This window comes from Plectropomus leopardus, chromosome 2 (assembly GCF_026936395.1).
Source record: "Plectropomus leopardus strain MGB_pleo_1.0 chromosome 2, ASM2693639v1, whole genome shotgun sequence".
NCBI lineage: Eukaryota > Metazoa > Chordata > Actinopteri > Perciformes > Serranidae > Plectropomus > Plectropomus leopardus.
The window spans coordinates 37,155,507-37,170,635 of NC_142177.1; the positions used below are offsets into that span (position 1 = coordinate 37,155,507).

The 15,129-nt window shown below is 36.2% G+C and overlaps 1 protein-coding gene and 1 long non-coding RNA gene across 2 annotated transcripts in view; both read left to right on the top strand.

Moving 5' to 3' along the window:
- Positions 1-7,792, top strand: part of LOC121960466 (sodium- and chloride-dependent taurine transporter-like) — a 43,961-nt gene extending 36,169 nt beyond the window's left edge. The window contains exons 14-15 of the mRNA XM_042510174.2: positions 66-236; positions 982-7,792. Of these exons, the coding sequence (XP_042366108.1) occupies positions 66-236; positions 982-1,140 (330 nt within the window). The 3' untranslated portion in view covers positions 1,141-7,792. The remainder of the gene's footprint in view (positions 1-65; positions 237-981) is intronic.
- Positions 7,793-8,581: 789 nt separating this feature from the next.
- Positions 8,582-14,311, top strand: LOC121949236 (uncharacterized). The gene is made up of 4 exons (XR_015775007.1): positions 8,582-9,182; positions 10,065-10,261; positions 13,542-13,613; positions 13,853-14,311. It is a non-coding gene; the product is annotated as an uncharacterized LOC121949236 (long non-coding RNA).
- Positions 14,312-15,129: the final 818 nt, after the last annotated feature.

The following is a 15,129-nucleotide window of genomic DNA, read 5'->3' on the forward strand; positions in this document are numbered from 1 at the left end:
AAAATGTTTAAAACTTGAAAATATCCCTTTAAATTTTTGTATTCAAACGTGTTCTTCCCCTCCAGGGCTGCTTTATCTTCTCCTTGGTCAAATACAAGCCATTGACGTACAACAAGGTCTACGAGTATCCTGACTGGGCCGTCGGAATAGGTTGGACTCTGGCCTTGACCTCCATGATCTGCATCCCCATGGTGGTCGTCATCAAGATCATTCGATCTGATGGGCCGCTCATTGAGGTGAGTGGAGGAGCCTTCTGGTAGTTATAGAGCCGTCAAATAGTTTGGTTTTAAACAGGGTTTATACAGCCCTGAAAAACCTGAAAACCAGCAAATAGAAATTTCCAAGCATGTTAAAAGTTTAGGAAAACTAAATATAACCTGAAAGTTTGGAATTTGCAGGCCTGCAGGATTGGAAGGCACGTTTTCTTTAAAAATCACAAACATTTCTGCTTTATTAAAAAATCTTCAAAAATGTTTAAAGGGGGAAAAGAATGCAAACACTGTTTTATGAAAAATAAATCATTAATTGCTTTTCTTTAAGAATCACCAACATTTTTAAAGAAAAACAAAAAGCCAAAATGTTTAAAGTAAAAATTGCCAAAAGAAACAAACTGGCCCACATTTCGAATGCCTCGAAGACATGTTTTATATAAATGGCAGAATTTTGTATTTATTTCACTGTCAGTGTTTAAAGTTGTATGCCCCTCCCCTAAAGCCAAAATAAAAACATCAGTCCCTGCCCAGTGCTTCAAAAATAATTTGACGTGCCTCCCCCTTTTTGCACGTCCCCCTCCTGTTTCATAAATAATGAACAGTCCCTTAGTTATATTGAAATAACAGGTCTAATCCTGTTCTGATTTCATTATATCTTTAAATAATATATATTTTAAAAAGCTGTTATATAGTAATGAAAAAGAAAGCTCCTCTCTTTCACTTACCTTCTCTCGCACTTTTCTAATCCATCCCTCCTTCCCTCCTGCAGAGGATTAAGGCGGTGGCAGCCCCGGTTCGCGGCGGGGCCAGCTCCCGCCCCGCAGACCACCGTGGCCTCAAGGAGCTCACCTACCCGCTGGACCCCAACGGGAACAAGGGCCTGCTGATGAAGGCCCCCACCCACACCATCGTAGAGACCATGATGTAAAAGGACGGAGGCGGAGGCTCTCCATGAGATCGCTCTCCTCTCCTCTCCTGTCCTGTCCTCTAAGATGCTTCTAAAGCTAGCTAGTTTTCTGTCTATCTGTCTATCTGTCTGTCTGGTGGACTGATAAGGGTTTTAAGGAAAAAAAAAAAAAGGAGTTCCCGTTTCAAATCTTGTTGGAATACTTTGGAAGTAGTTTGCTCTTGGTGGGTTTTCTCCATAGGGTAGCAATCACATTTCAAATCTTTTTCTGAATTACTCACAATTACTGGTGCTGGTCCTTTGTATTCCTCTTTATAATATCCATGTGATGTCCCACTGTTGTCTTGTTTAAAGGCAGAGTGGCAGATTCGCACCAGCGTCTGGTCACACGCTGGTACGTTCATGTTCGTTCCAGCTTTTGCAGAAAACCAGCCATTGTTCTAAAAATGGAAGAAAGTGGTTATCGAGTCTTGGAATCAAACAGCGTTTTGTAGCCACAATGTGAAAAAGGTTTGATCACAGAAGAGCAGTTTTTGGGCTGTTCTTTCAAGATATTATAGTTTTATTTCTGGGACACAATGAACAGGGTGCCGTTAATCTGAGGACGTGCCATAGGGTTCGACTTTCGCTTATTCGGTTCCACTGTTCAGATGCGGCCGAGTTGAGATGAGGTAGAAAATCGAGGCACCAAAGGTACATTATTAATCAAAAAATTTGAAATAAGACGGCTTTAAACAGGGTTCCCACGGTTATGAAATTCCTGGAAAAGTTATGGAATTAGAAAAACTGTTTTCCAGGCCTGGAAATGGCTTGGAATTAAGAGAATGTTTGGAAATGTTTTAAATAAATGCTGTTTTGACAATTGTTTAAATTACATTCATAAAATTCCCAAAACGTGTCATTAACATTATGCAAATACGTTATATTTAAAATCTAGTGCTGCACTGCATTACCATTGATTTTCAGTTTTCAGTCACACAAAACGAGGTGCAGGCGTGACATTTTGCTGGGAATGTTTAAATGCGAGTTAATATAGCAGACAGTTCTTATTCACAAATGCCTCGGAGGTGCACGTTTATAGGTCTGCCCTTTGTAAACTACTCAAAGTAAAATAACACGGAAAAGTCACAGAAAAGCTGTGAAAACTCATTGGTTAAAAATGTGTGGGAACCCTGTGTAAAGTTGTTTGTCCCCCTTCGGTAATCAGAACTTCTGAGAAGAAACATTTTGTAATTTCAGCTGCACGAGGCGAGCTTTTGTTTTATGAGAATTTGACAAATTAAACAACCTAAATTACAAAATGTGGCTGTCACGAGGAAAAAAACTCCAAAAGGTTACATACATGGTCTAACACACAACACAGCCTGGTGCAGCTTAGAAGAAAAATTTGCTAAATTGACACAGCCATGACAGCCGGCGACCCTTTTCCAAACCAGGATCCTGCTTCTTAAATGCACCTTAGCACAAATATCCCCATCTTCCATAGCCGTAAACTATGGGTCAAAGAGAAAACTAGCACTGAATCGTGTCGGGGAAACCCGCTCCTGCACAAAGAGAGAGGTATCTGAAAGGATTTGAAGTGTGGAGGTTGAACCCTTGAGTGTGTTGTCTGTGGCGTACTGTACAGTAGTAGCTAATCAGTCTATCTATATCTATCTCTCTATCTATCTTTCTCTGTCCTAGACCAGTTTACAGTACATTAGTGACTGCACTAGGCACTCTTGGCTTACAATTTTGGATTGGATTTGTTTTATTTCCTGCAGAGGAAGTTACATTATTATTAGTTTTTCCTCTGTCAATGTTTAGATTTTTTTTATTATTATTAAGACTATAATGTTATTGATATTCACTATTGATGATAATTGCTGTAGTTTTACATAGAAGAAGGAACACTTTGTTCATCGGGTGAAAATACTAAGCTATTATACAAATCATACATTTACAGCAGCAGCCATTGTAGTAATAGTCCTCATCGCTCATTTATGCGGCGTTGGTCCTGCCAACAATTAGCATCAAGCAATTTTTTCCCAAATATTATCTCCAGCGGGTCAAACATTAAGCAAGTAATGTAAGTTTTAAAAATGGGAATTCTACAATGGCTTCAACTGTAAGTTCGTAGGCGTCGAGGGTTTATAGCTTTTTCCTCTTCTGTAAATACCAGGGGACAGTATTTAATTTGGATAGATTCAGCCAGACGGGGCACAGCAGCCAATGGTTAAACAACGTCACCAACTCAATGACTCAAAGCAACTAACAAATCAGCCAGCGTCAGACTGTCGACTCGTCTGAGTGTCAAACTCCTTTTCCAGACACTGTGAAATGTGGCAGCTGGCTGCAGACAAATCAGAGCCAGTGAATGAAGTTTGGTCATGTTTTTTTTTTTTTTTTTTCACCGTCACCATGTTGCTTCACCTCATTCAAAATGAGAGCTGGAGAGCTTCATTTTTTAACCCAACGGCTTTAAAAAAGCATGAAAAGATGCAAGTTTTAGGATTTGTACACTTTGCAGCTGAAATTCTCTGCAAGTTTGTGGGTGTCTGTCATCATTTTAGATTAGTAGAAAGAGTTTTGTGGTGCAGCGTCAGTAAATAAAACATAATTTGCAACATTCAAACAATTATACAAAAACAAAATGTTGAAATGTTAAGATTTTAAAGGAACATTTCACTCGTAAAATTACCATTTGTACATCAGTTACTCACCATGTGTTAAGTTGATTTCGTGAAGAAAACTTTGTTTTTTGTGCGTGCTTTCACTATGAACGTAGAATCCAAAAAAGTCGAACATTCTTCATGAATTGAAGTAAATGGGGTCCACATGTAACAACAGCAATACTCTACCAAAACACCCATTTAAAAAAAACTCCTGCAGTATGATTCAAGATTACTTTATTTGTCTCTTGGGAAATTTGTCTTGAACATAGAGGCTACCACATAAAAATGATTATTGCATAAACAGCATTAAGTACATAGCATAGAAAAACAAGGTGTAGTCGAGTTGAAGTCTCCTTTATTCAGTTGTATGCACAATGCAATGTTACTTGGCCGTGCAGGAGACTTTTTGTTCTGGTGTCAGGGTTTGAAATTAGCGCCAGCCACCAGACAAAAGCTAAAATCTGCAAGTTGCTAATTTAACTTTATCTTAAATTATCTTAATCTGTTGATTGGGTGGTAGATTTTGGAATCTGCCGGGTTATACTGCACTAAATAGATATTTTGATATAATTTTGCTGATGTTAAATGTTGATCCCATTTACTGAAATTTGTGAACAATGTTTGCCTTTTTAAACATACACAAATGATAATTTTACAGGTGAAGTATTCCTTTAAAATGCTGCCTGGAATCAAATTTAAGACCAAAAACTAAAATAAATGCACTCTAGTTATTTAAGGCTGTTAAACATTTAAGAAAATGACTGTCAGACACCCCTGAAACCTGCACCTAACACATGCTAATGCATTTAGAGCCTTAACTTCAGCTCATTAAAATGTCTTTAAATGGCCGTTAATTTGTCGTTGTGAGCCATTAACAACTGAAAGCGGACTATCTGAGAAGTTTGACGTTCACACATTCACTTTAACATGTCTGTGTAACAATCCCACGTGTACGTGTCACCAGGGACCATCCACTCAGGACCTTCTCTGTAGTGCTTTTATCTACTGTAAAGCTGCATTAACCCAGCGTCCAAAAAATATCAGACTTGTAACTGTGGGTGACCGAGAGCCGGTTTTAAACGGTAGCAATCGAAATTGATGTTTTTGTCCAGCTCGAAAGGCCATCGGATCAGTTCTTTGCCACACAGGATGAAAAAAAAATCACATTTTATCCAAAAAGAGCGAGTCAAATGAGTTATTATTGCACCTTATTTTTGGACTATGGACTTCATATCAAATGATGAGGCCAAAAGAAAAAAAAACACTGCCATGTTTTTATTCAGGGTCCTTATTGGCTTTCATTGTAAAAATAAAAAAAATCTTAATACTTTCAAAACTCTTAAGCTTTTAGCTTTAAGTGCTTCAGATAAAATAGATCAAAATGTTCATATCCAGCACTCGTGCGTTGCAGGAATTTGACCAACGACATCACAACCAAGTGATGGTCAGACCAGGGCCTCATTTTGTGCGTCATCTAAGCTTATTTTTATTTAATTTTTTTCGAATAGAATAAAGTAGTTCATATCATTAAAAGGGATTTGTGAAACCAAATCCACAGCAGACATCTATTTTCATACAGTAACAAACTTTTCCTATATAAGTCGTCTTTGTACAGCTAAGCTCCCATTCCAGACCTTCCCATTTTAATACAGATACAAAGCTTCGTTTTAATCGTAAACTTTTGTACAGATCTGGTTCTCAGTTGCCCCTGAAGGATCTTTGCACTGCGGTTAAAAAAAACAGAAAAAATGCTGAAAGACGAGATCTGTCAGCTCCTTCCAGTAAGAACAACAGCATCGGAAATACAATATTTACAAAATTATTTATGGCACAAAAATTGATTGTTAAATATTCTACCTTACGTTCAATTTTGCAAAATGTAAAAACTGATTTAAAAAATATATATATATTTAGATTTATGAGCCTCCATATTCTGAAAACTCTCAGAAATTCCTCCCTTGTGCAAAGATCCTTCTCTCGGTGGGTAAATGTGAACCAGAAATAATAACTAATGCAGTCATTTATTGGTTTATTCTGCCTCTCTGTGTATATTAACAGTATGTACCAGTCCCTCTGCCTTCTTACACTCCCCTTCAGTTAGCCTACGTAAAACCTTAACCTAAGCTAACCGATCTTTTTCTCAGAGATAATGAATTTGCAAGAGAATCGAAGCATTAGCGATGCACAAGTTTTTACCGCCGAATGTTGAAATGTGAAAGTCACCTGCGGGTGAATGTAAAAGTTTCTGAAGATTTATTTTTTAGGGGTGAAAAAAAGAAGAACTTTTTTTTTTTTTTTAATTTTTACCGACCGTATTTTATTGAATTCAGCAGTTTTCTTTGTTTTTTTGTTTTTTTTGATCGTGTGTCTGTCACATTTGCCTTTTGTATTCCAAATATAGTGTATTTGAACCTCTGTCATTGGAGTAACATGTACAACTATCAATCAAAAACAAAAAAAAAACAAGCAAAAAAAACACAAAAAAACTACGATTTGTTATGTGCAATACTTTGTAGAATATTTTCTTGCTGTTTTTTTTCCCCAAGAGGTGGTACTAACCTTTGAAGTAACACGACAGCCTGTGAATTCTTAATGAAGAAAATTTGAATCTTCAGGGTCCAATTAAATTAAAAACCCGCCACAAAATGCTTTGCAGTGTGGAGCTTAACCAAACTAAACCACTATTCCATCAAAGATCTCGTGGTTTGAAATGCACTGAGAATGATACTAAAATTTTGTCACATCAAACTGAATTTCTTAGCGAATTGCTGTTTGTTTTTTTTTTTTATTTCTGTGACAGACTGCTAAGTTGTGAGTTTGTGAGGGGTATGAAACACAGTAACACTGCCACTAAGCCCACCATCTTCCTACCTGCCTATCTGCTCCGTTGCTCAAAATCAGGCAGCGTCCCAAAAGCACCACCAAAGTTCCTCATTTCTAACCAACAACACATCAACGATATCTCCCAGATCTACAATGTAAGGCTTGTAACTGTAATTTGTTTGCTTGGACTAATCTCGGCTGCTTTTGGGAAGCCTGCCCCTCTGCAACAGAGGCAGTAAATCCAATAAAAACCAGATTGCACCATATCAAATGTGGGCTTTTCTTTTTAAACCTCGTATGCAATTTCTACATTCTGCTTATTCAGACATTTCTATCTAACTCCACTTCGCCAAACCCTGCAACCTTAGTGCTTTATCAAAAAAAAACTGAAGAACCAAACTTCATCTGCACAGGAACAGATAACCTGATTCTAAATCCCATGTTGCCTCCATCGCGTTCATATGAAAATCGCCACCATATCTGCAGGATTCAGAATCTGATTGTCTCGTTTCTGTGAAAAAGATGCAACGTTAAGACCGTACAGATGTGATTTTTGGGCTGCATAGAGGTGACACAAAATCTTTTTTTATCACTGAAGTCACTCTGTGCAAAGGAAGATAAATGGGGCTCTATTTCCCAAATGCAAAGATCATCTTTATTTTATGGTTTAAAGTTTGAAAAAGTTGTCGTCCTCACGCAGCAAACCTGTGTTGCATATCGTATTAAACCTAATTGTTTTGGGGTTTTATTGCATTTTTAGCTTTGATTCAAGTTTTGACCTGTGAGGACGAGATCCTAACAAAGACACAAAAGGCTGTAAAATCATCTTTTCTTCCTAAAAAGACGGTGATCTCAGCACCCTGGGAAATGTAGCCCCGCTCATCCTCCCCATCCTCTGTGTTACCAGACTCATACTGATCATGGTCTCCAATGACAATGCCTCTGTCTTTCCTGCATTATACTGTATGCCAGCCCTTCTTTTTTTGAGAATGTACATGGGAAAATGTTTTTTTAATTCTTGGTGAAGAAAAAAAAACATTTTTAAAAGACTTTGAAAGGTTTAATTTTTTATTTCTATGGCCAACCTGTAAGCTAGGTGAAAAAAAATGAAAAAAAAATATATGTGTTTGAACAGGTTTTACAAGGTGTAAAACTTTTTTTATTTCTTAATAAAAAATTTGTCTTCAGAAAATGAACTCATGAGTTCTAATGTGTCTGTGTGATTTATATGTGAAGGCAGAAGCGAACAATGTACATCAGTGATACTCAGCTTTCCCACCCACCTGTCAGAGGTCCGAGCTAAACAATATCCAAAAAAAGTCCTAAAATCCAGGAAATGTCCTAAAAACGAGAAATCTCCTAAATTCCTACAAATGCCCTAAAATACTACAAACACCCTAAAATTTTCGAAATGTCCTTAAATTTGAGAAATCTCCTAAAATCATAGAAACATCCTTAAATCCGAGGATGGTCATAACTCCTAGAACCATTCTAAAATCATAGAAATGTCCTAAAATCCTAGAAACATCCTCAAATATGCAAAACGTTTTGAAATCCTAGAAACAAACAAAATGCGAGAAATCTCCTAACATCCTACAAATCTCCTAGAATTGTAGAAACATCCTAAAATCTGAGAAATGTCCTAAAATCCTGGAAACATGTATGGGGCTGCTGCGACTGGCCCCTGGCCTCCTGTCATTTTACGAAAGTGGCCCCTAAGCAAAGCAAGTTGAGTATCTCTGACATACATAAACACCTGCAGTCGAGACAACGTTTAAACACACACACACACACACACACACACAGACAAATATCATTCCATTCAAGTTCAATTTCCCAACTCGTGGGACTTATGTACCTAAATCCCCTCAACAGCATAATAAACCCTAATCCTACAAAATCCTGTAATACAAGATTTAAGGTATTCAAGCCAACGCGGGAGGCTGCATTCCAACACCTTCACTGCTGCCAGCTTTCCTGAAATATGTGACAAAAACTGCTCCGTGGAAACTACAATAACAACCAAATGTAACCTGTACATAAATAAAACATGTCTTCTGGCGCCTGATTATATAGCTGTTGCTGCGAGTTATAGTGAAAAGCTTAGAAAGCAGAAGTGTGGGTTGTTTCAGAGGCTGAAATTGAGTTTGGTGCAGTTTCCACTAAGCCGTTATTAGGTGAGTTACGGGTCAAATTTGCTTGAAAAGTTGGTGTTTTAGAAGTCGCATTGAACTATTGTTCATGTAGATTATAGACTGTATCTTCAGGGCGACATCTGTAGTGGACATGTTGAAACTTTGTGTCGTTAAATATTTGAAATATTGTTGTATACTCCAATTTTAGAGCTGTACTTATGATATTATTTTAATGTTGTTCTTGATCATTTATTTTCTGCAGTTAACATCTCTGTCTCTCATCCACACAGTGAAAACTACAGTATTATGCTGTGACTTTGAGGGTGTTGTCGTCATGGAAACGACAGACTGTACAACAACAGTGTGAACTGAAGCGTCTGAAGAGTTTATCACCTCCGACTGTAAACCCGTGAACCTCAGGCTGGATTTGAATTGGAGTCTGTTCGTTAAGGTAAGTTGAAAACTATTAAAAATAATTATCAAAGACGTTGATAAACATGTTCCTGTAAATGTACATGGTACATGTACACTGTTACAACCCAAACTCGCATTAACCCTTTGACACCTGGATCGACATCAGTTTTCTTGTGCTGCATTCAGGTACTTTTTATAAACCTAATACAACTATAGATTGGTTTGATTTCTTTTGAAAACATGAAGAAAAGGCAATATCAATCAATCAATCAAACAATCAATCAGACATTATTTGCATAGCACATTTTATACACGCTGAACATAACACTAAGTGCAATAAGCAAGACATGAGTAAAATGTTAAAATAAATAAATACATAAATAAAAACACTACCTGAAAACTAGTTTAAAAAAAAGAGAGATGAGCGAGAAAGGGAGAAAATATTAGATTTCTTTTGTAATAGGGGAAAAAAACTATTATTATATTGTTATATATTTAAAAGAATGTTACAGAAAATGTGTGCATGTTTTTTGCAGGTCATATATTTTTTTTCATTGTTGTTTTTTTACTTTCTTTAATTGCTATTTTTCAAGTTATTTTCTTTTTTTTGTTTGTGGTAATTTCTTGTCAAGTTGTTTTTGCTTTCTTCCCATGTTTTTGAAAGAAATCAAACCAATGTGCCCAGATTTCACGGTTAAAGACAACATGCTGTCATTTAAAATAGTGATTAAAAAAAAGACCTTCTCATTAAAGTCTCTGGGAAGAAGTGTACATTGATAAAATAATAAAAATAAAAAAATAACAAAAGGGCCTATTTGCACATTGAGAAATATTATATTTTAAATAAAGATATCAGGGAACATTTTATTGCCAAAGACGTTTTTTTTTATTTTATTTTTGTGTGTCTCGTGAGCCGCAGGTGGGCTGCTGTGATTGGCTGCGGTGGTTCCTGATTGGTGATCGGCTCCATGACAGCTCCTGAGGAGAAACACGCTGGCTGCCCTTTTGCTCCGGTTTTGCAAAAAAAATCAAAAAAACTTGTGTTAGTCATGAGTCAGCACTTTTTGGGCTGAATCACCTGACGCAGAAAGCTTTGCTGTCATGGGAAATGTTTGGGTGAGTACGCTTTTTTTTTTTGTTGCTCGTTGATCAACGTATTTTTACGCAGTGAAATGTTTGTGTTGGTTTCATGGAGGCGCTTCAGCCTAAATCAGCTAAATCAAGCCAACCTGCTGTTCAACAACCAAACAAAAACACAGCAAAACAGACGTCACTTTCCTAAACTGAGCGGACTAAAAACAAACAGCCTCCCAGAGAAGTCCTGTGAAAGCATTCACACACGTTAAACACGTATTTTTTCAATTTCTTTCGGGGAAAAAAGGCAAAACTTAACAAGAAATTAGTAATTATAAAACACTATTTTTTAAAGATTTTTTTTTTATAGATTTTGTTTTATTTTTTTTAAAAAAAACATTTATAAGGTGCTTTTATAACTCTTTTACTTGATTTGTTTTTTTGTGTATTTATTTGAGGTGATTTCAGGTAATTTTCTTCTGCTTTGTACTAATTTGTTGCAAATTTTTTGGGTTATATGTATTTAAGTTTTTCATTGCCTTCTTCCAATGTTTTTTGATGGGAAATCACGCCAATCTGCTCAGGTTTCAAAGGGTTAAATTAAGCTGCAGGCTCTGAAATGATGGCAGTAAGTAGCTTGGTGGAGCTGCCGGAAACAGCTTCAGTTTGTGGAAAATTTTGACCCAAACATCCTTTTGGAAATAACTGCTCAGACATGCTGGTGATTAACAGGAGCTGGAGGCTGAACACAGACTGTTATTTTTCCTCAAAAGCTACAATCACATTTTTTAAAATTGCTTTTAAATCAAAACAACTGACTCCCATGTAAGCATGTACATGAGAGTAACTTAAAATACTAATTTAAAACACCCTGTTTATGTCTCACAGCAGGGGCATTTATAGGATTTGAAGACATTATTTTGATGTTTTATATGCACACTGCTATTTTATATATCCTGAAAATCTTTTTTTAAAAAAAACAGTAATTTTTAATTGTGATGTTAAAAGTATTGGTGCTAGTAATTAGCTCTGAGTAGAAACAATAATTTACAAATGCTTTCATTTGAAAAAAATGCATTAAACAGGGTTGAAAAAATAGTCTGTATTTTTGTTAAAGGTTGTAAATTCATTAAAGAACATTAAGACAAACACAAGTATGGACAGATTATTATATTTAGGTTTTTTTAAATCATTTTTAGGGACTGTTTGTTATTTATGAGAGGGCAGGTGCAAAAACTTGGAGGCATGTGAAATAATTCTTTAAGCACTGTGGACAGACTGTGTTTTCTATTTTGGCCTATGTGATAGGCATCCATTTTTAAATGGTTATGTATTTATCTTTCAGCCAAAAAAAAAAGAAAACATGCCTTTCAAACCCCTAGGCCCGCAGGTCTGGGTAGTAATTTTATTTTATTATTATTATTTTTTTTAAGTTGGCAATTTTTTTCCTTCAAAACCTTTTGGTGATTTTCTGTCTGTAAACATTTTTAGTGAGTTTTCTTTTTCTTTTAAAAATGTTGGTGATTTAAAAATGAATTCTTTTTTTTTTTAAATTGTGGGTATTGTTGTGGGTATTTGTTTTTTTTCTTTCTTTTTTATTTATTTTTAAAGAAAACCCATGGTCCACCTGCCAAAATTACACCATTTATTGCAGCCAGAAACTGTAAAATTGTACTGTAGCTACATCATTGTTGGATTTTAACATTTTTGACATCGACATCGTGTAGGACGAATGCTTCATGCATGTCCCCGAGTCACTCAGAGAGGCTCAAGTAAAAATATTTGTGGCTTTGGGGAGGGTACAAAAAAAACAGCGTCATCCCTCCTCTGATGAATAAAGAACAGTCCCTTAGACTGACTCTCATTTTTGAAACTATTTACATCACTGCCTCACAGTGTGTATACAGTTAAGACAAAGGGCTCTTTCAGGCACAGTAGACTATATATTCAGTCAGATCCTTGTTCCTTTTTTTGTCTTTATTAATACATTTGCCAAGAAAAGTGGAACACAAATACCACCATGATAATTATCATTATTGCTCCCATGTGACCCAACAAAGCCCCTTCTTTTAGCGGGAACACAGAGGATGTTTGTAGCTCGAACCTGCTGCTGAATAATGCTAATTTTGCTGTTTTGTTGCAGCAGTCTGAGCTTTAAATAACTGGCACTCCAGTGAAAGAAACACAACGCTGACATTTCCATTCTGCCAGCTCCGAGAATAGACTTTGCTGCTGAGAATTTCTTTTTCCGTTTCATCTTCATGACAGCTTTTTGGCCTTCACTCAGAGAAACAAGCAAAAACAAATCTGTTGTTTTTTTTAAGAAGACTGTTTCATGATACTTTGCCCCTTTTGTTCTACAGTCAGAAATAGAACAGGAAATGAAAGGTCAAAGTAAGCAAAGGATGATGTGAAAATCAAATGTGGCCAGTTTTGATCCCAGGATGTTGTAGTTATTTGGTTCACTGTTTATCACTGTTTATGCACTTTTTTCCCGTGTACTTTTGCAGATTTTTCCTTTGTTTACTCCCAGTTGGCACGTCCAGTTCACTCCACACCGTATCCCAGTTACCAGCCAAAATACAATCTTTTTAGTCTTAAAGGTGCAGTGCACGGATACTCAACATGCTTTGCTTGGGTGGCACTTTTGCAAAATGACAGGAGGCCAGGGGACAGTAGCAGCAGTCCCATGTTTCTAGGATTTTAGGACATGTCTAGGAAGAACATAGAATTTTAGGACTTTTTAAAAAATATTTTAGGACTCTCTCTTGGATTTCAGGGCATTTCAGGGATTTCAGGATGTTTCTAGGATTTAGACTTTTTTAGGACTTTTAGGACATTTCTCAGACTTAAGTACATTTCTAGAATTTTAAGACATTTCTAGGATTTTAGGACATTTCCAGGATTTTAGGTCATTTCTAGGATCGGGGGATGTGGGGGATGGTCCACTAGCACTGTTGTTTGCACTCTGGTACTTAATGGACATTTCTAGGATTTTAGGACTTTTATAGGATTTAAGGACGTTTCTAGGAATGTATGACATAGGATTTCAGGACCTTTTTCGGGATTTAAGGATGTTTCTATGATTTGAGGACATTTGTAGGATTGCAGGATGTTTCTAGGATTGTTGGACTTTAGGACTTTTTTAGGATTTTAGGACATTAGGGGCTTAGCTAGGATCTCTGTTGGGGGGTGCAGAGATCCTCCTCTGACTTTTTCTTTGTTGTGATGCTGTTGTATGCACTCCGGTACCTAATGTATACTAAAAGTACAAAATCATTTCCAAGTGTGAATCAAATCACTTTTTTTTCTTGTTTGTTAGAATATCCCCGGGGGGGCGGCACCCAGCACCCAGCATCTCATCAGGGACCAGATTTCGCCTGCAGCCCGTAAGGTGAGTACGACTGGTCTAGCGTATAAGATTTAGCAGCATCTTGCAGTGAGGTTTTAGATTGCAACCAACTGATGTCAAGCGCATGCAAAAACATGAATGGTTCTCTGTAGACGCAGCGTTTTGTCGCTGTTATGGACTTCTGTAGAAACATGGGGGACAAAGTGGACGAGCGTCTGCTCCATTTGTAGATATTCAGGCTCATTCTATGGTAGAAACAACAATTCAAATCTTTGTTTCAGGTGATGATACATCGAGGACGTTGAACTTGCTTTGCCCTGAGGGCACTTCTGCAAAATCAGAGATGGCATCGCTGATCAGGAGTGATGTTTGCTTGTTTCAAATGTTAAATGAAACCATTGAACTAAAAGTGTCTTTCATGAAAAAAGTCATAATGTAATTTGCCATGGAAGGTCATGGTGCAACATGCAAAAAAATGCCAAAAAATGTGATAGGATAGTATGTCATAAAAGTGACAGAAAAAGTTGTAGTATAGTATGCCATGAAAGCGAATAAAAACTTCATAGACTGGTATGTTATCGAAAGTCATAGAAAAGAATTTAATTTAAAAAAAATGACAAAGACGGTATAATATGTCACAAAAAAACATGTCATTGTATAGTGTGTCATAAAAAATGCCATAGTATACTCTGTAAAAAAAATAAATAAAAATAAAATGTCGTGTGCCATGAAAAAGTCAAGGTATAGTGTGTCATAAAACATTTTTTAAAAATGCATTGCATAATCTGCTGAAAAAAATTCCTACTTTAGGCTAAAAAAGTCAGTACATTATGTCAAAAAAGAGTCATGATATAGTATGCCAAAAAAGTAAGTATGTCTAAAAAAGTTCTTAGTATGTAACTTAAAAAAAAGAAAAAAATCATAGCATAACATTTTGGAAAAATCATAGCATTTTGGGTGAGCAGAATCATAGCCGAAAACATATCGAAAAAATCATAGTGTAGTATCTCAAAACATGCTAATATAGTATTTCTATATTAGCATATTAGCACGTTTTTCATCATATTATATTATGTCATTTTCAGGCATTTTTTTCGACATGCTATTTTATGATGTTTTTGGCCATTTTTTGAACATAGTATACTAAAACATGTCTTGACAAGCTATAACTTGTTGTTTTTAGCTGTTTTTTTTGACATGTCAAAAATTTGACGTTTTTTGCCATACTATACCATGGCCTTTTCAGCAATTTTTTAGACATGCTAAATTATGTTGTTTTTGGCCCTTTTTTTCCCACTTTGCATACGATGACACGTCTCTGCAAGTTATCTTAATAAATTATTATTATGTGTCATTTCTTAGGCATTTTTTTAACTTATCAAAATTTGACATTTTTGGACATACTGTAGTATGGCATTTTCGGTGATTTTTTTGACATGCTAAATTATGACATTTTAGGTCTTTTTTCCCCACTTTGCATACTATAACGCGTCTCTACAAGTTATAATATGTTGTTTTCAGGCATTTTTTTGATTTTTTCAAATTTGAAATTTTCGAC